Genomic DNA, 14,808 nt, shown 5'->3' with positions numbered 1-14,808 from the left:
TTAATGTTAGACAGTGAGGAAAAAAAAGGTTATGTGCCTTTTTATATAGTGTGCGTAAACCTCTGGTTTCAACTGTATTTTTTGTATTGTATTTTATTCTATTTTTTATTATTTATTTTATTATAATTTAGATTGCACTAGGTGTTTCCTACTGTAATTCTGTATATTTCCCCACTGTTGGACTAATACAGGATTATCTTATTATAATTTGCCTTATCGTATAATGAATCTGCTGCTGCCTGAATCGCCTTAGTTGTGAAGCAAACTATAGTTTTGACACTGGAGGTTGCAGGTAAAAAATGCAGCAAAATAACGAGCCACTTTGGGATCCTAATTACATTGTTACCTGACGCGTTAGCATCTACTCTTACTTTGTCAAAGGTCATTTAAGTGGGTAATTTCGACACGCAAATTTGGTCAAATCCATTCCCCCAGCTACAAGATAAAACAATCCACTGGAGAAGTCATAAATTATTTTACTTTTAAGCCCCAAGAACCGCTTTAGTGTATTAAAAAAGTAAAAAAATAAAATAAAACAGGCTGCACTTTTAAATCTTTGGTTATCGCCCTTTAAACCGTTCTTTTCTCCTCCATGACAGATCAAGGTGTTGCTGCATGCACATGTTTGTACTGCTCTGCAAAGAAACCTTTCCAAATCACATTGTCTTTGAGATTGTTAAACAAAATTAATTAAAAGAACAATAACGAGCATCCTCTCTGTATCAGAATACTGTCCCTAATCCTCACCGCCTGTCTGTCTAAGCTGATACAAAGAAAAACAGAACACTTAGCTATTCTGTTTCACATCCTCTACCTAATCCCCTTCATTGATGAGCCAATCAACTTCCCACAGGCAGCCGAGGAGCAGCATTATACTCACCGGTAAACGCTCGTAGTGTTCCCGGCTTTAAACAGGGAGGAGGATCTCTAAACTCTCATTAGCTTGATTAAGACAAACCTCAGCAATTTCCTGTGCAGAACGGGGATTCTTTGATTGATTCTGATAGTCCCCGGGATTTGTGAGGAGGCCGGTGTCTGATTCAAGCACATAAACAATACAGGAGTTTAATCTGCTCTCAAAGCTGTGGGCTAAAGTCGGTACTCCAAACAAAACAGATGAGCCAAACGGCCTCTTGGGAATTGTAGATAATCCCCACAAATGTCTGCTCAGACGGTAGCAGACAAAAAGGTGGAATGAGAGGAGATAACATCTTTGAGGGGGAACGTAACAGGTCTCATGGCATGATGTGAGCAGAATCAGTGTGTCCGTGGTGTAGTGGCTGAGTGGGGGAAAGAACTGGAGGAAGCTATCAGCAGGGTTTTTACGGGTTTTGTCCGAGTTTCATTCCAGCCCCATGAGAAGGAACAGATTTGGGTAAAAACTTCCACGGGCATATGGTGCAGCTCTGTCAGACGCTTTGCTGCGGCATTTGACAGCACACAGGGACCAGCGGCTGCTTAGCAACAAGCTCTCTGGCCCTGAGACCTGGCACTGAAACCTGGTATCCTGTTGGCGGAGGTTTGCACCACCTGTGCCAGCTGTCACTCAAAGCCTTTACAAGAGAAATATCCCAAAAGTTTCATCCTCAACGTCTCCTTTCATTCTGGATTCCCACCTCTCAGATCCTGCTCAGCTTATTGGACTCATTACCCACTCTTTGCTGCTTGCATCAGAACGTTAGACTTGTGATGTTTTTAAGCCTGTTACATCATTGTTCACTTGCTGGATGCTTTTTTGTTGGAGCTATTTCCTAAAAAAATTCTCAGACACTTGTTTTTGAGCTGCCAGGAATGGGGAAATTACTTGTTTGTTCAGTTGGAATGGAAACGCTGGGAACGTACAAAGCATGTCTCTCTTTTTGAGAAGCCTGAGGAATGCAAAACATGAGCTGAGAATTTCACAGACTCTGGAAAGAATCAGAAGATACTTCAAAAACAAAATGATGTAATACTCACAGAGGGAGATGGGATTTTTTTCCCCCCACAGTAACAATGAAGATGATGGAAGATAAGTTTCGGGGTTTTCTACCCATGATGCACTCGAATGCACCGCAACATCCAAAGAAAGGTCGATGTCTGGTTCTGCTCAAGGTTTACGACTGATAAAAGGAAGTTTTTTTCTTCTCCTGCTGTTGCCAAAGGCTTGTTTATGGGTGCACATGTTGGCTCTCTGCAAAGAGTGCTGTCAAGACCTACTTCTTCTGTTACATGTCAGGATCAGTGGTTCCCAAAGTGGGGGTTGCAATACACCTTCCAAAATCAAAAACTCCATACAACTGCGTATTTTATCCTTTATGTAAAAGCAAAAACTAGTGCTGTTAGGCAATTTAAAAAAACTATCTAATTAATTACAGGATTTGTAATTAATTAATCAAATTAATCGCTTAAGGTCCCTAAATAAAGAATCGGGATTCTAGGACATAACAAAATTGTAGTGCATGACCAATTTAAATAAATTGACGAAGAAGAGAAGATTTGTAAATCCCCTTTGTTTTTAAATGACCAATATTAAAATGTCTTGTCAATCAAAATCATGCTTGTAAACTACTGTGGGTGAGAGCGGTGCACTCTTTGGATGAGAGCTCAGCTTGGATATGTGGAGAAGATGTGAGATGACAGAGACAGAGCGAGACACTGCGATTCGGGAATGTTCAGGCAGCTCACGCTCCAACTGAGGATGTGTTACGGTAGCTCAGAGAGAAAGAGCGGCGCCATCGTTAGAAAAGATGACTGAGATCATGGAGAGGATCAAAGGATGGAGCGCCTGAGATGAACGCGATCAAAACGAGTATGTTTTGTCTGTTTTTTTGGATCAAAATCAGGAAGAGAGACATAAAAGAAGAGAGTCCACTCTTCTTAGGTACTTTTGGTGTATACATAATCATAGAAAACAATGTTATTTGGGTCTTGAAAGATCATCCAAGATGCTCTGAAAATGTATGGCAGCCAATGAGTTAATCGTGTTAAATTTTAAAATGCATTAATTTGCGGAGTAATTAATTAATCTAATTAACCAGTTAAAGTGACAGCCCTAGTAAAAAAAAAATAGGGTTTAATTTTGTATAACACCATACAAAGAGAAAAAGTTTGATCTGTTTTCCACAAATCTTCATTGAAGACCCCCAAAGAGACTGAACCAGGATAATGACATTATCGGTGTCAGAAGATTAAATCCCAAAACACTTCTACCGATCAACTTAATTAAGTATATGACTTTTTATTCTTTTTTTTTTGTCTGTTTTTGCACAGCAGGGAGGTCACAAGCCTCTGGCACAGCTATTATTAGGGTCACAGGCTAAAAAGTTTTAGAACCCCTGATCCATAGTAGTTGTCCATCCCATTTCCATCAGGTAAAGTGTATTTTCTTTACTCACCCTTTTTTAGCTGTATGTTGAGTCTCCGTCCGACCTTTTTGGTATATCCCGCAGTTGGCGTCGCGTTCCCAGCCCTCTGAGGTGAGTGGGTGTGTCCCATCGGAGGCTTGGCCGCAGATACAGCCGGGTGAGTCAGAGGGGGGTAACCGTCAGTCTGTTCAGGGTGAGTGTGGGCGTGAGGATGCTGGTGGGGGTCCGGGTGCGTTTGGGAACCGTGCCGAGACATCCTCTGTGGTGTGTGGTCGATGCCGGAGACGATGCTGCCGGTCAGGGAGTCCGGGCTGAAACGTCCCGACGAGTACGCAGGGTTCCTCTCAGTGTGGGAGAGCTGCTCATAGTGGGTCTTCATGGAGGATGGCACCACGTGGAACATGATGACAGGGGAGCGCATGGCTTGGCGGAACATGTTCTGAGCTCTGAGATAAAAAGCAGGGGGGAAGTTTGAGGTATTAAGTGAAGAGAAACTTATATCGTCACATCCATTTTTTCTTCTGTTAAACTTGAATGCTTTCACACTCCACCTTTTCCATTTTTTTCACACATACTCTCAATACTTTTACACCCTAAACCCAATTCATCCACCTGAGCATTCTGACATGTTAATTAATACTTATTGCCAGCGTGAGCGGCTCTAAAAAGAGACTGAATCCTCCCCGACAGCTCCATCACATAATCCCCTCATTTGGCTCCAGATGAAGGAGACCTCTATCCGACAGATAGCTTGCAGAAAATCCTCTTTAAAACCCCTCTCACTGTGAGCTCATGTACAGTAGGTGTGAATGGAAACTTATGTTGGCTGTCAGCACTCTGAAACACCCAAGCCTTGTTAGCACCACCTGTTTCAATAAAGCAGACTTAGGACTGGCTCTTCCCTCGCCCCCTGACAGCTGAGGGGGTCCCAGGATTGCTTTTGCTACCCCTGCGCCTCTTAAATGAAGACTAAAACTTAGCCGGGAACCAAAAAAAGTCGTTGTGAAATTCCAGGCCCATTTTTCCCAGACACTAATAAGCTTCCCTGAGGAGTGGGGGCTTGCCTCGGCATCTTTATGATTGCTTTCTGAATAGAGTGGCGCTCAACTTCTAATCTACTTCCTCATAAAAATACGGTTAAATAACAAGAGCAACTGTGGATGCCCTTATAAAAAACACCATGTATGGAGGCTTTATCCCCATTGCATACTCAACTCATGGCTAAACAGCAGGTTGGCAGGGACACATGTTGAGAACGGAAGTAGCTATTACTCATCTGTATGTAATGATTCCATAGATTGTATAAAACATGGAGCATGTCATCTTGGTAACGTCCCACATCAGTCTTAAGAGAGGCAGCATGTTGGCGGTTACTTTATCTACTTACTGGCCAACATAGAAACCAGGAGGAGGTGGAGTTGAGCCTCAGCTACCTGGCAAAAAGCCATAACACACTCACTTGTCAGACAAATTGTCTCCTTATTACAGTTGTGTATGCATAAGTCTTAGCTGAAAATCAACCAAAAACAAATCAGTGATATGGGAATGGGTTATAGAGACCAAAACTCCTTTTATAAGCTGTAATCATGTATTTTTCTGTTCTAAAACTGGTGTTTCTACTCTTAAGGAGTCTGCTTTTTGGGCCAGCCTCAAGTGAATATGATGTCACCAGTTTGTTTGTCAATTATCTTTATGAACATATTGGTCGTCCTACACTGTTTGAGGAGCTGGAAGCAACTATAAATGAATTAGAGGGTTACTTAAAATAATTTTCTCTTGGCTGGTTACGTCATCAAAATTGTTAATTGAGAGGTAGCCTAGAGCTCAACCTTAACCTCTGCAATTACTTTGATAAATTCAACTTAAAGTAATCTCAAAAAGTGAATTATTTTATATGATTTACATCCAGTCTAAGAATATGAGACAATGTGGAAGTGCTAAAACCTGCTGTTCTTCAAGTGTACGCTTGAGGCTGGCTCTAGAAGTACTGGATGTCACATACACACTAAGTCACAAAAAGCTGTTTTCACAGAGGAAATTAACATATTCACAGCCTGGTGTTAAAAACGTCTTCTGTCTGAATCACTAATTTCACTATCAGCACATACTGTATGGAGTAATTTTTTTTCTTAACACGGCAGTTCAGAGGATATTAAGATCACAAGCTTGCCTAATCAGAGACACGGCTCAGGGTCACATGACCAACAGGCACCCTATAGCTGTACACAATGCCCTTGCCACTTCCTATATGGCTGCTAAAGCCAATGTGCTTCATTTTCTGTTTCAGAATCAGACGAATGACGTCAGGGAGACTACCTCCATGTTTTATACAGTCGACACTTTGTTCCCTCACATTTGGATTTCTGTAAAAGCCTGTGCTCAGGTTTGTCTCAGGTGTTTTTTTAACCGCTCCCAGGCTCATCACTGGTTTAAATCAAGATGAACATATCACACATCCAGTTCTGACCTCTTTGAATTAACCATCTGTCCCCTTTAATATTGATTTAAAACTTTATCAATAATTTCTAAAGCACTAGATGATCAGGAACAGCTAATTATTGACTTTCTTACCCCCCGATCAGCTCTTAGGGTTTGCTGGTAGTTCCCAGAGCCTGACTGACGACTATGGGCCATTGGGACTTTGCTGTCCGAACCTTAAACCCTGGGATAACTAACTTAATGAAGTCTTTTGTGGTAAATTCTGTTACAAATTTGAAATCTTTTCTGGAAAAATCTTTTTTTGAAAAGGATTTTATATCTTTATAAATCTGTTTGTTTCCCTCTGTGTTACTCTTAATATTGATGTTACGCAATTTCATATTTGAAACTTTTTAATCTTTTTATTTTTTTCTTAACTTATGTAATATTAACAGTCAAAACCATAAACTTATCTTTTTTTAATAAACAAAAAGGGGAAAAAAATCCTGAGGCAATAAACCCATTAAAAGACTTGAACACAGTAGGAAACTCCCCCTACTGGTCATTAAAGACAATGAAGGCTTGTAACCCTCTCTATGCCTTCCATGTTATGCCACTTCCTCTACACAGCCTACATTCAAACCTGTAAAGGTTTACCATAATTCTGCCTTCGTTCCCTTCATCAAGACATGAATGTGAAACTATCCCTTCCACAGACACAGTCCTTTCGTTGGTGCCGATGCTGACAGGCTCTTTGTGTTAACCAAAATAAAGGAACAGCGCTTCATGAAAACATATTGCGACTGAAGTGAACTCCATTAACCTTCAGTGTATTGCTGTGAAGATTGAAATCTCATTTTTAAAGCCTCAACAAATGAAACCAAAACGATCTAGCGCAGCTAACATCCATCTTCATAAAAACACATCTATGAACCCACCCATGGCTGCCTCTTCGTGAAAATCACAAATAAAAGTCCACAGTAGATGAAAACATACATGTATTCAGAGCTGACAGGTGAAAATAATATCAAACACATATGCATCACTGGGTTTCTTAAATTGAATTCAGCAGGTTACATTGTATATGCAGCATGAATGCATGCACGCAGCCTCCAGAAGAGGAGAGGAGTTAGCAGGTGGGTTCTGTTAGGCATGGTAATGAGAGCAGGAGATGTGAGCAGAGCTGGAAAGCAGAGCCTTGAATGTTAAAAGCCTTATTCACATTCCTTTCAGTGGAAACAGGGATAAAGGTGTTACAGTGGGAGTCCAGCAGAGCTGTTACTGAAACACAGGGGGAATAAAGGCTGAGAGGATTGCAGGGACCGCTTCAGCGAGTTAGGGTGCGACCTACAGGAGTTAAATAGGGAGAGGTTAGCTTAGCACAGTGACGGGCAGCGGTGGAGCCTGTGCACTGGCAGGAGAGCAGAGAGGAGCATTAAAAAAGGCAAAGCAGGGGAAATTAACAGCTGAAAGAAGGGTTTAGGACTGCAAAGGGAAAAGGCGAGGTTGAAAAAGCCAATCAGAGAGGAAGCTGGGGTTAGCTAACAGAGCTAACAGCAAGCTCTGTGAGATGCTGTCTTACTGTTCAAAGCGGATGTTTCTCAGGTCTCCATTATTGATACGGACGATACAGTCGTTCTCCTGGAAGAGGCCCTGCTGCTCCGCTTTGCCTCCTCTCTCCAGACGCTTGACCAACAAGCCAAGAGTCCTGAAAATGTCAAATGCTTATGTTAACAACCTGCTGGAGAAGCTTTGACTAAAGGTTGAAAGTCTGACTATCTTTGATCAAAGTTGTAGTTAAGATTCATGAACAAAGTTTGAGTAAAAAGTATGACTACACATATCATCCTCTACACTTTTCTGCCTTTTGTCTCAGCCGTCAAGGATTTTGTAGTTCACTCAAGGTGTCTTTGTCATCTCTGAGATCAAAACATCTTTGTTGTTTTTTTTCATCAATAGCCTTGTTGTTCTACAGCTTTCTCAAAAATACATTCCTGAATACAAACGTCCCTGTTTTCACGGTCAAACATCCATTCAGTGCAATGATATTGAAAGCTTTTACAGGCAGAGAAAGCTATGCCTAATTGCGGCCTCTGCTTTATCCCGTGGTACTTGAAGAGAGTGCGGTCCTGTCATTTGCATCATCAGCGCTCCAACGAGGCAGTCACATTGCATCAGGGTGCTTTAGAGGCTGTGTGGAGGAGGCGTCTATTCAAAGGCAATCAACACGTTCAAAAACTCGACTGTCAGGGTCGATGCTTCGCCGGTGTTAATTTTCTAACCTCTAAGACTCCTCTGTCACTAAAATAAACAGAGTGCTCCCACAGAAAGTGGCTGCATTAAACTCTGATAGCAGCGGCTCGGCGAGGGGCTGTAGAACTGAGCTGCACCCGTCGTCGCCCTGTAATCCAGTGTGGCAAACTGGCTTATGCCTTTCCTGCACAGCCACAGCGAGGGGCTAACTTCACCTGAAAGGGCGCTTTGCGGATTAAAGATCTGAGCGTGAGGAAGAAAATCAACCACTGGTAGGAAAGACGGCACAAGCCTAATCGAGTCTTCCTCGGTGTATAGTCTGTGTCCGTGAGCATCCAGGCTTTTTCTGAGGTAGAGTGAGCAAACGGCGCCCGGGTAAATCAGGTGGATTTTAGGGTTTAACACTCACCCTCGCCTGAGGCTTATAATTCAATATGAATGAGAATGTGATTACAGAGCAAGGGCAGGAAAGTTCAGGAGTTGAAAAAGTTCAGAGACAATTCTCTCTGATTGGATTTGAGTGACAGCACAATGCGATTTGCAGCGGAGGGGCTACTTCTCTGATGAAAGCCGGGCATCTTAATCTTAGTTCTGCTCTGACATTTCACCAATAAAAGAAAAGTGCGTTATAAATGTGCTTTTAGGTTGATTAGGTCGGGGACGAAGAAAAGAGGTATGCTCTTGGTTTTCAATAAAGCGCTACAGCCACTTTGTAAGTCTTGATTGTACTTTGAGTCTTGTGGAAAAGAAAGTTTGGACGTTTGTGGGTCCGCAACTGGCACATCCTGCAGACAGGAAACGCCTCAGAAATATAAAATGATTCAAAGCATCTGACCCACCTGAAAGTGGTTTACACTGGTCATATAAACTTTAACAATCTTACAGTAATGAGAGGGATCCTCATGTAAATGTCAAGACTGCAAACATGTTAAACACTCTGGTTTTTACTGGACTCTTGTTCCTATAAAAGGCTGCATGATTTTTATCACAACCTCCAAAAACAGTATCCCTAAGTTGATCTAAACCAGATGTGAAATTCTTCTAATTCTTTCACAGCTTTGTTCCAGCTGTGTGTGTGTGTGTTACAGGTATGTGTGTGTGTGCTGTGTGCACTGCTCAACATTTCCTTTGAATCATGTAAAGCTGAAGCGACAGCAGCTGCAGAGGAATATGATGGTCACCTGCAGACCCTAAACAAGCATGATTGATCGCCGTAAACGGGCAAATGGCTTCACGATGCCGACTTTGCAAACCTGTAAGCGTGTGTGTGTGAGTTTGTATATGCATGGTGTTGGTTTTGAGTGATGAAGTAATTACAGGTGGGGGAGGTATGTGCGGTATGCATGAGTGAGTGGTGGTGATGCAACACACTTTTTCTCTGCAGTTTGGAGGTATCAAAAAGAGAAAATTAACTTTTTTGACCAGATGTCCAAAAAAATCCAGGTATATTATGTAAATCAAGCCAGTGAGGTGCAAAGGGAAAAAAAGTAATTGTAGTACACCACCAGACCAGTAGTGGGCGGTATAACAACTGCATAGTCCAATGCGTAAAAATTGCCCGCTTATGTTGTCAGGGAAGTCAGCATCGTTATGTTTAGCTCTGCTTTTAGCCACCTGTGTGATGCTGACCCCCCACCCCATGCAAAATTTCAGGAAAATAGCCTGTTTCATTTGTGCCATAAAAATTGTTATTCGTGCTGCTATGATTTTTAAATCATTATATGATACTACACACTAAACAAAGTTTGTGTCACGCGACAACACTGAGTTAATCGCTCTTTTTGTTTTAAACTTAATGTACCTTTGTATGTTTCTGCACTTTTTATACTCCAAGCACCTGGAATGCCAACATTGCAGGACAAAGTTCAGGTAAATATGTTACACTGTTGTAGCGTTTTTTACTCAGTGTGGTAGCACAAGACAAAATTTGTTTGACTGTAGCCAAAACCAATGAAGAACACCAGCACTGGAGCATTTGTGGCAGTGACGTCATCTCCAGAAAATAAAGTGTTTAATATTTATAAAACCAAAGTGGCACAAAGAAAACTTTCTACTGTACAAACCAGCATGGTACCATGAAAGATATTCAGCCTGTGCTGGTTTTGATTGTGCTTTACTGTATTACTGTTTATTTGTTCACATCTGAACGGAGATAACAACTAGTGACAAGGTTGTTGCTGGTTGAATCCATTTAAAAAAGCCTGAAACGGCTCCCATTAGCAACACGACAGATTCTACCTGCTAAAGCATGAGGATGGTAGATATCAACCCGGGTTTTGGCCTAAAATGGACCCAGTTTATTTACACCTTTCAGAAGATGCATCCTTCTCAAATAGCTCTGAAAAATCACTAAATACTTGGAAAAAAAAAAACTAAGATTGATTTTCAGGATTGTCTTCTCTGCTTTAACAGCAGCTTTAAACTCGAAATCCAGCTAAAGGTGACAGTTTACAGGGTCACTCTTTAAACTGTAACACCAGGAGCTGACAGAGACACATTCACACTATCAGGCTCAAAGAAGAAGATGATTATTTAGGAGTTATTAAACCAAGTCAATCACAGCAGGGTATCACCTTATTGTGGATGTAGGGGGACTTAAAAACACTGTGGGTGCTCCACCAATCAGAGATGTTTAGCTTGCAGGCCCCGACCTTTACCAAGTCATTTTTGTCCAATCAGAGTAAGTGTTAAATAATGAGTTTGTTATATTAGGTCTATAATAATGTTAACAGAGCGAAACACTTTATGATAAAATTAAAGACAGCAGCAAAGAAGCGATATCTGATTAGAAACATGTAATTATCCTTCATTAAAAGCAGCTTAATAAAAGTACAGACATGGAAATAAAGAAGACATTATAAAAACAAAGATTATATCATGTCTTTGAAACCAAAACCTCTTTATGTTATCATGTTTGTACAACCACAACAAAGCTGTTGTGTTTAAACCTCAAAGCCTGTACATTTGGAGTAAAACCCGACCTTTGGATACTCCAGTGTTTCATTCTCCCCTCCTCTAACCTGAGCTGATAGAACGGCTTACTCTGGATATTTTTACCTGCGGTCCCTGCCACTGAAAGGCACCACGTGGATCCCCAGAGGCCCACCGTCGTTTGACACCTCCACCAGTTTGACTATGTCTCTGGGGGGTGACGGTGACAGATGGAAGATGGAGAAGAGGGGTGGATGGGTGTCGGGGGGTGGGGGTGTGAAGAAGAGGAGAGAGGAGAGAGGAGAGGAGAGGAGTGGGGTGACACCATGTGGGGAAAGAACAAAACAGTGAATGAGTGGATGATGAAAGGGATGAGATGATGACAACAGAGTGGGAGAAGTAAATAAAAACAGAAAATAAGCAGGAAACCGACATGAAGGATAATAAAACAGAGCAGTCCAAATAAATTAAACACAAGTACGGAATAAAACAGGATACCAAGGTTTGCAAAAATCACTCAGACACACATGTTGGACTTAAAATAATCTCAACAGGGAACACAAGGGACTGAGGACTGGGTGATTAAGGGCTTTAGCTAAATTTGACTGAAGTTTCGATTTCTTCCGTTGCAATAAACTACTCTAGTACATCCAAACCTTTTAGAAAGGAAAAATGTCTGACTTAGATTTTTATTTTTTAAGGGTAGCAATTCCAATGTATAAATAATATAGTTTAATCACTTGGAGAGTCTTTCTTTTTACTTAAAGGATTGATAAAACCATGAGTTTAAGTGTTAAGAGAGTCTGTTAAGTCATACTGTACTGTCATTGGCTGATTGGCTGGAGAAGGCAAAAGGGCAGATTCCCCACTTCCTGTTTGTGCCCCATGTTATCTTTTAATCCACAGTGCTTTGGATTGTAGATAAATTTGTATCAGTGTTTTGTTGTTTGCGTGATTTTTAAGTTTGTAATTCTGTAGGGCTGCTTCTTTAAAAATAAGACGACCTGGCCTGAATGCACGTTCAGTCATCAAACAAACAGGACCATTAGTCCTAATGTACTGCTATGGAATGGCCCGTTTGGCTGCAGCGTTAGCTGTATGCACGATTGCAAATAACTGGCCAGTTAACTGCGACGCAGATACAGATCTCGTCATTATTCAGGGGAACTTCCTGGAAAACCCCATCAAATACATTCCTACTGCTCATAGACAGCAATAAACCTGGCGAGCGGTAACAATGTGACTGAGAGAAGATCAAGAAAAACATTTTATAGCCGGAGAAATTGGGATTTTTATTACAAGAATACTCTTGGACTAACAGCTGTTATCAGTGAATCAATCAACTAAACAAACAGAAAGAGAAAGTTTGGCAATCCTGAATAGAGTAGATGTGTGTGGTGTTTCCGAGCACATAGTAGAAAACCTCAATAATAAAATCAGTAATATGAAAGCTGCTTTGTGGAAAAAAAAGCGCTGGAGCGATACCCCGGTGCCTCGATGAATAACTCTTAAAGTAGTTTATGAACGCCAACATTTCACCACACACATCTTGGAAGGACCTGGATGTATAAAAGCAAAGAGCGAATCAAACTTGTAAAACTAACGGCAGAAAGCCTCGCCGGTTTGAGACTTTGATTGTCTCCCTTATCTCAACTTTTCACTGAAACAGTGAAGAAAAAAGTTAAATTTGCCGTATGGCAACACATCGCAACCTTTCCAAAGGGTTGTCCACTGTCTTTGTATATATAACTTAAACTGTAACACATCATGCAATGTCTGCCTTTAAACAGCCAAACAGGCCCTGTAATCCTGCTGTTAGCACCTGTAATGGTCGGGTATACCTCCATTAAATCTACCACTCTTCTGGGCCGTTAACCTGACTCATGCATACCACTAATCAACTTTTTTGTTTTTTGCCATTAGCACAAACGGTCTGTTTTTCCCGCTAATGGCTTGTGATGCATACGGGCCCTGGTTAAATGAGGGTTAACTTTAAAACAACCCAGGATCTTTCATAAATGAGGAATAAACGAAATGTTTCAAACTAAAGAGAAAGTCTCATGACACCATGACTTTCACTTTCATAGATTTCAGTTGTAAATATCTACATGTGGAGTCAATGCTCGCCTTTTAATAATCAGCCAATGACAGTCCAGTGTGCGGGGAGGTTAAACCTGACTTTATCTTCAACATAATGGAGTATTTTTTCCGATTAAGGCTGTTTATCATTATTCCTCATTTCTATGGATCACTGCCGCTGATGACAACCTCCAACCTTTAAAGCTCAAAACACAGGTAGAGCTATTTGTTTTTCTGGGGCAGCATTTTTCACATCACACACATTGTACAAGATGCCATATCTAATCGACACACAGCTTTGATAAAATGACTATGATTAGCTCGGGGAAAATGGGCCCCTTGTTGACAACTAAGAGGCGGCAGAAGCCTGAGTCTCTGGGAAATCATAGAAATAATAACAATACCATACCTGCATATTAAACTGGAAGCATGCAACAGAGCAAAAATAACAAAACAAAACACAGCGGTTAATAACAGGAGCTGAATGGGTTAGTGCGTGGGAGAGCTCGGATGGCGAGACGAGGATCATTTTGCTCCCACCACAAAAGAGAATTATGTAAATCAGGACGCAGGGCTGAAATGAGATTTTCGACAAACAAACCTGGATTGCAATAAAGAACCTGCTGGTCTACCTTTAAAGTGTTTATCTGTGTAATTATGCAGAGAAAGGGAGCACAGAGCTGGTTTAAACAAGGTAACTTTGAAAGGAAATCTACTTTTATGCAGCTCAGTTCTTATTTTCATGGATTTGGACATCAGTTATACAAGACACAAACCAGCTCTGAAACACAGAGACATTAATGGTTAGACAAGACAGCTGACACACACAGTTTGAACCCAGAGTGCTCAAAGGATTAGTTAGGATGATGACACAAAAAACCTTAAAGTAAGAGTCACTTTCCCAACAACTTTTCCCAGAGAGGTCAACAGAAACTTGTGTGTCAGTGACTGAGTTTCAGCCGGAGTGTTAGGATGCAGTACAGAGAGGGGAAAAACATAGGAAGCTGATCCATGACTGGAGGACTTACTCTAGTGACCTCACAGGAGTGTGGTCCATGCAGGAGTCGGCTCGACCGACTGGCTCGATCCTGCCGTTTTCTTCTTCTCTGGCTTCCTCCTCCTAGAGAAGAGCACAAAAAGGGGGAAGAGCGGTTAGAAAGCATCACAGAAACACTAAAAGAAGGTTCAAAAACTTAAAGTTCATAGGAAACACTCATAAAAATGGTAAGATGTTATCATTAAAACGTTTAAAGAGGGGGTGCGGTGCTTTTTTTATTGTCCATCTGGTACCCCTATAGTAGCTTTACATGATCTAAAAACAAAACAATCATTTTTTCTCTCACTAGTCTTTCAGAAAACACTTTTTTCAGTCTTTGTCTAAAAAGTTTCATTTAAGTTGCTGTCTCTTTAAGGCTTCCCAAACTCCACAAACCCCTTTTCCTCTGATTGGCCAGCTCTCTGAAGAGCTGTAAGGGGCAGAGCTATGTGCAGGCATGGTGTTCGAGGTCCACGTCAACTAGGGATAGGCAATCATTTTCAAATAGTAGATGTCTGAATTGTTATTACCATTCAAAAATCAAACAGTTCATGTGACGATGGCTTTGTCATGTCTGCAGCAGGTCGCAGCATATAGCAATAATCCTATTTTTTAAGACTGACAGAGCTGTGATGCATCAATTTAACAAAAAAAGCAGATCAAGGGGCACAGGAAGTTGTGCACAATAAACGGACATAACAAGCTGAGTCAGGCCAGGAGTCAACAGGTTGGAGGCTTTACAGCCCA

General features: G+C 41.3%; 1 protein-coding gene across 1 annotated transcript in view; it reads right to left on the bottom strand.

Annotated features, from left to right (window-relative positions):
• Nucleotides 1-14,808, bottom strand: part of LOC141803906 (partitioning defective 3 homolog) — a 340,481-nt gene that overhangs the window by 163,177 nt on the left and 162,496 nt on the right. The window contains exons 6-9 of the mRNA XM_074687978.1: nucleotides 14,054-14,145; nucleotides 11,073-11,156; nucleotides 7,345-7,470; nucleotides 3,375-3,790 (exon numbers count right to left, since the gene is read on the bottom strand). Coding sequence (XP_074544079.1) covers nucleotides 3,375-3,790; nucleotides 7,345-7,470; nucleotides 11,073-11,156; nucleotides 14,054-14,145 — 718 coding nt within the window. The remainder of the gene's footprint in view (nucleotides 1-3,374; nucleotides 3,791-7,344; nucleotides 7,471-11,072; nucleotides 11,157-14,053; nucleotides 14,146-14,808) is intronic.

Source organism: Halichoeres trimaculatus, unplaced genomic scaffold, assembly GCF_033239565.1.
Source record: "Halichoeres trimaculatus isolate MK-OKI-2021-1 unplaced genomic scaffold, fHalTri1.1 fHalTri1_scaffold_15, whole genome shotgun sequence".
Lineage (NCBI taxonomy): Eukaryota > Metazoa > Chordata > Actinopteri > Labriformes > Labridae > Halichoeres > Halichoeres trimaculatus.
This window is presented reverse-complemented; position numbering and strand designations above follow the sequence as displayed.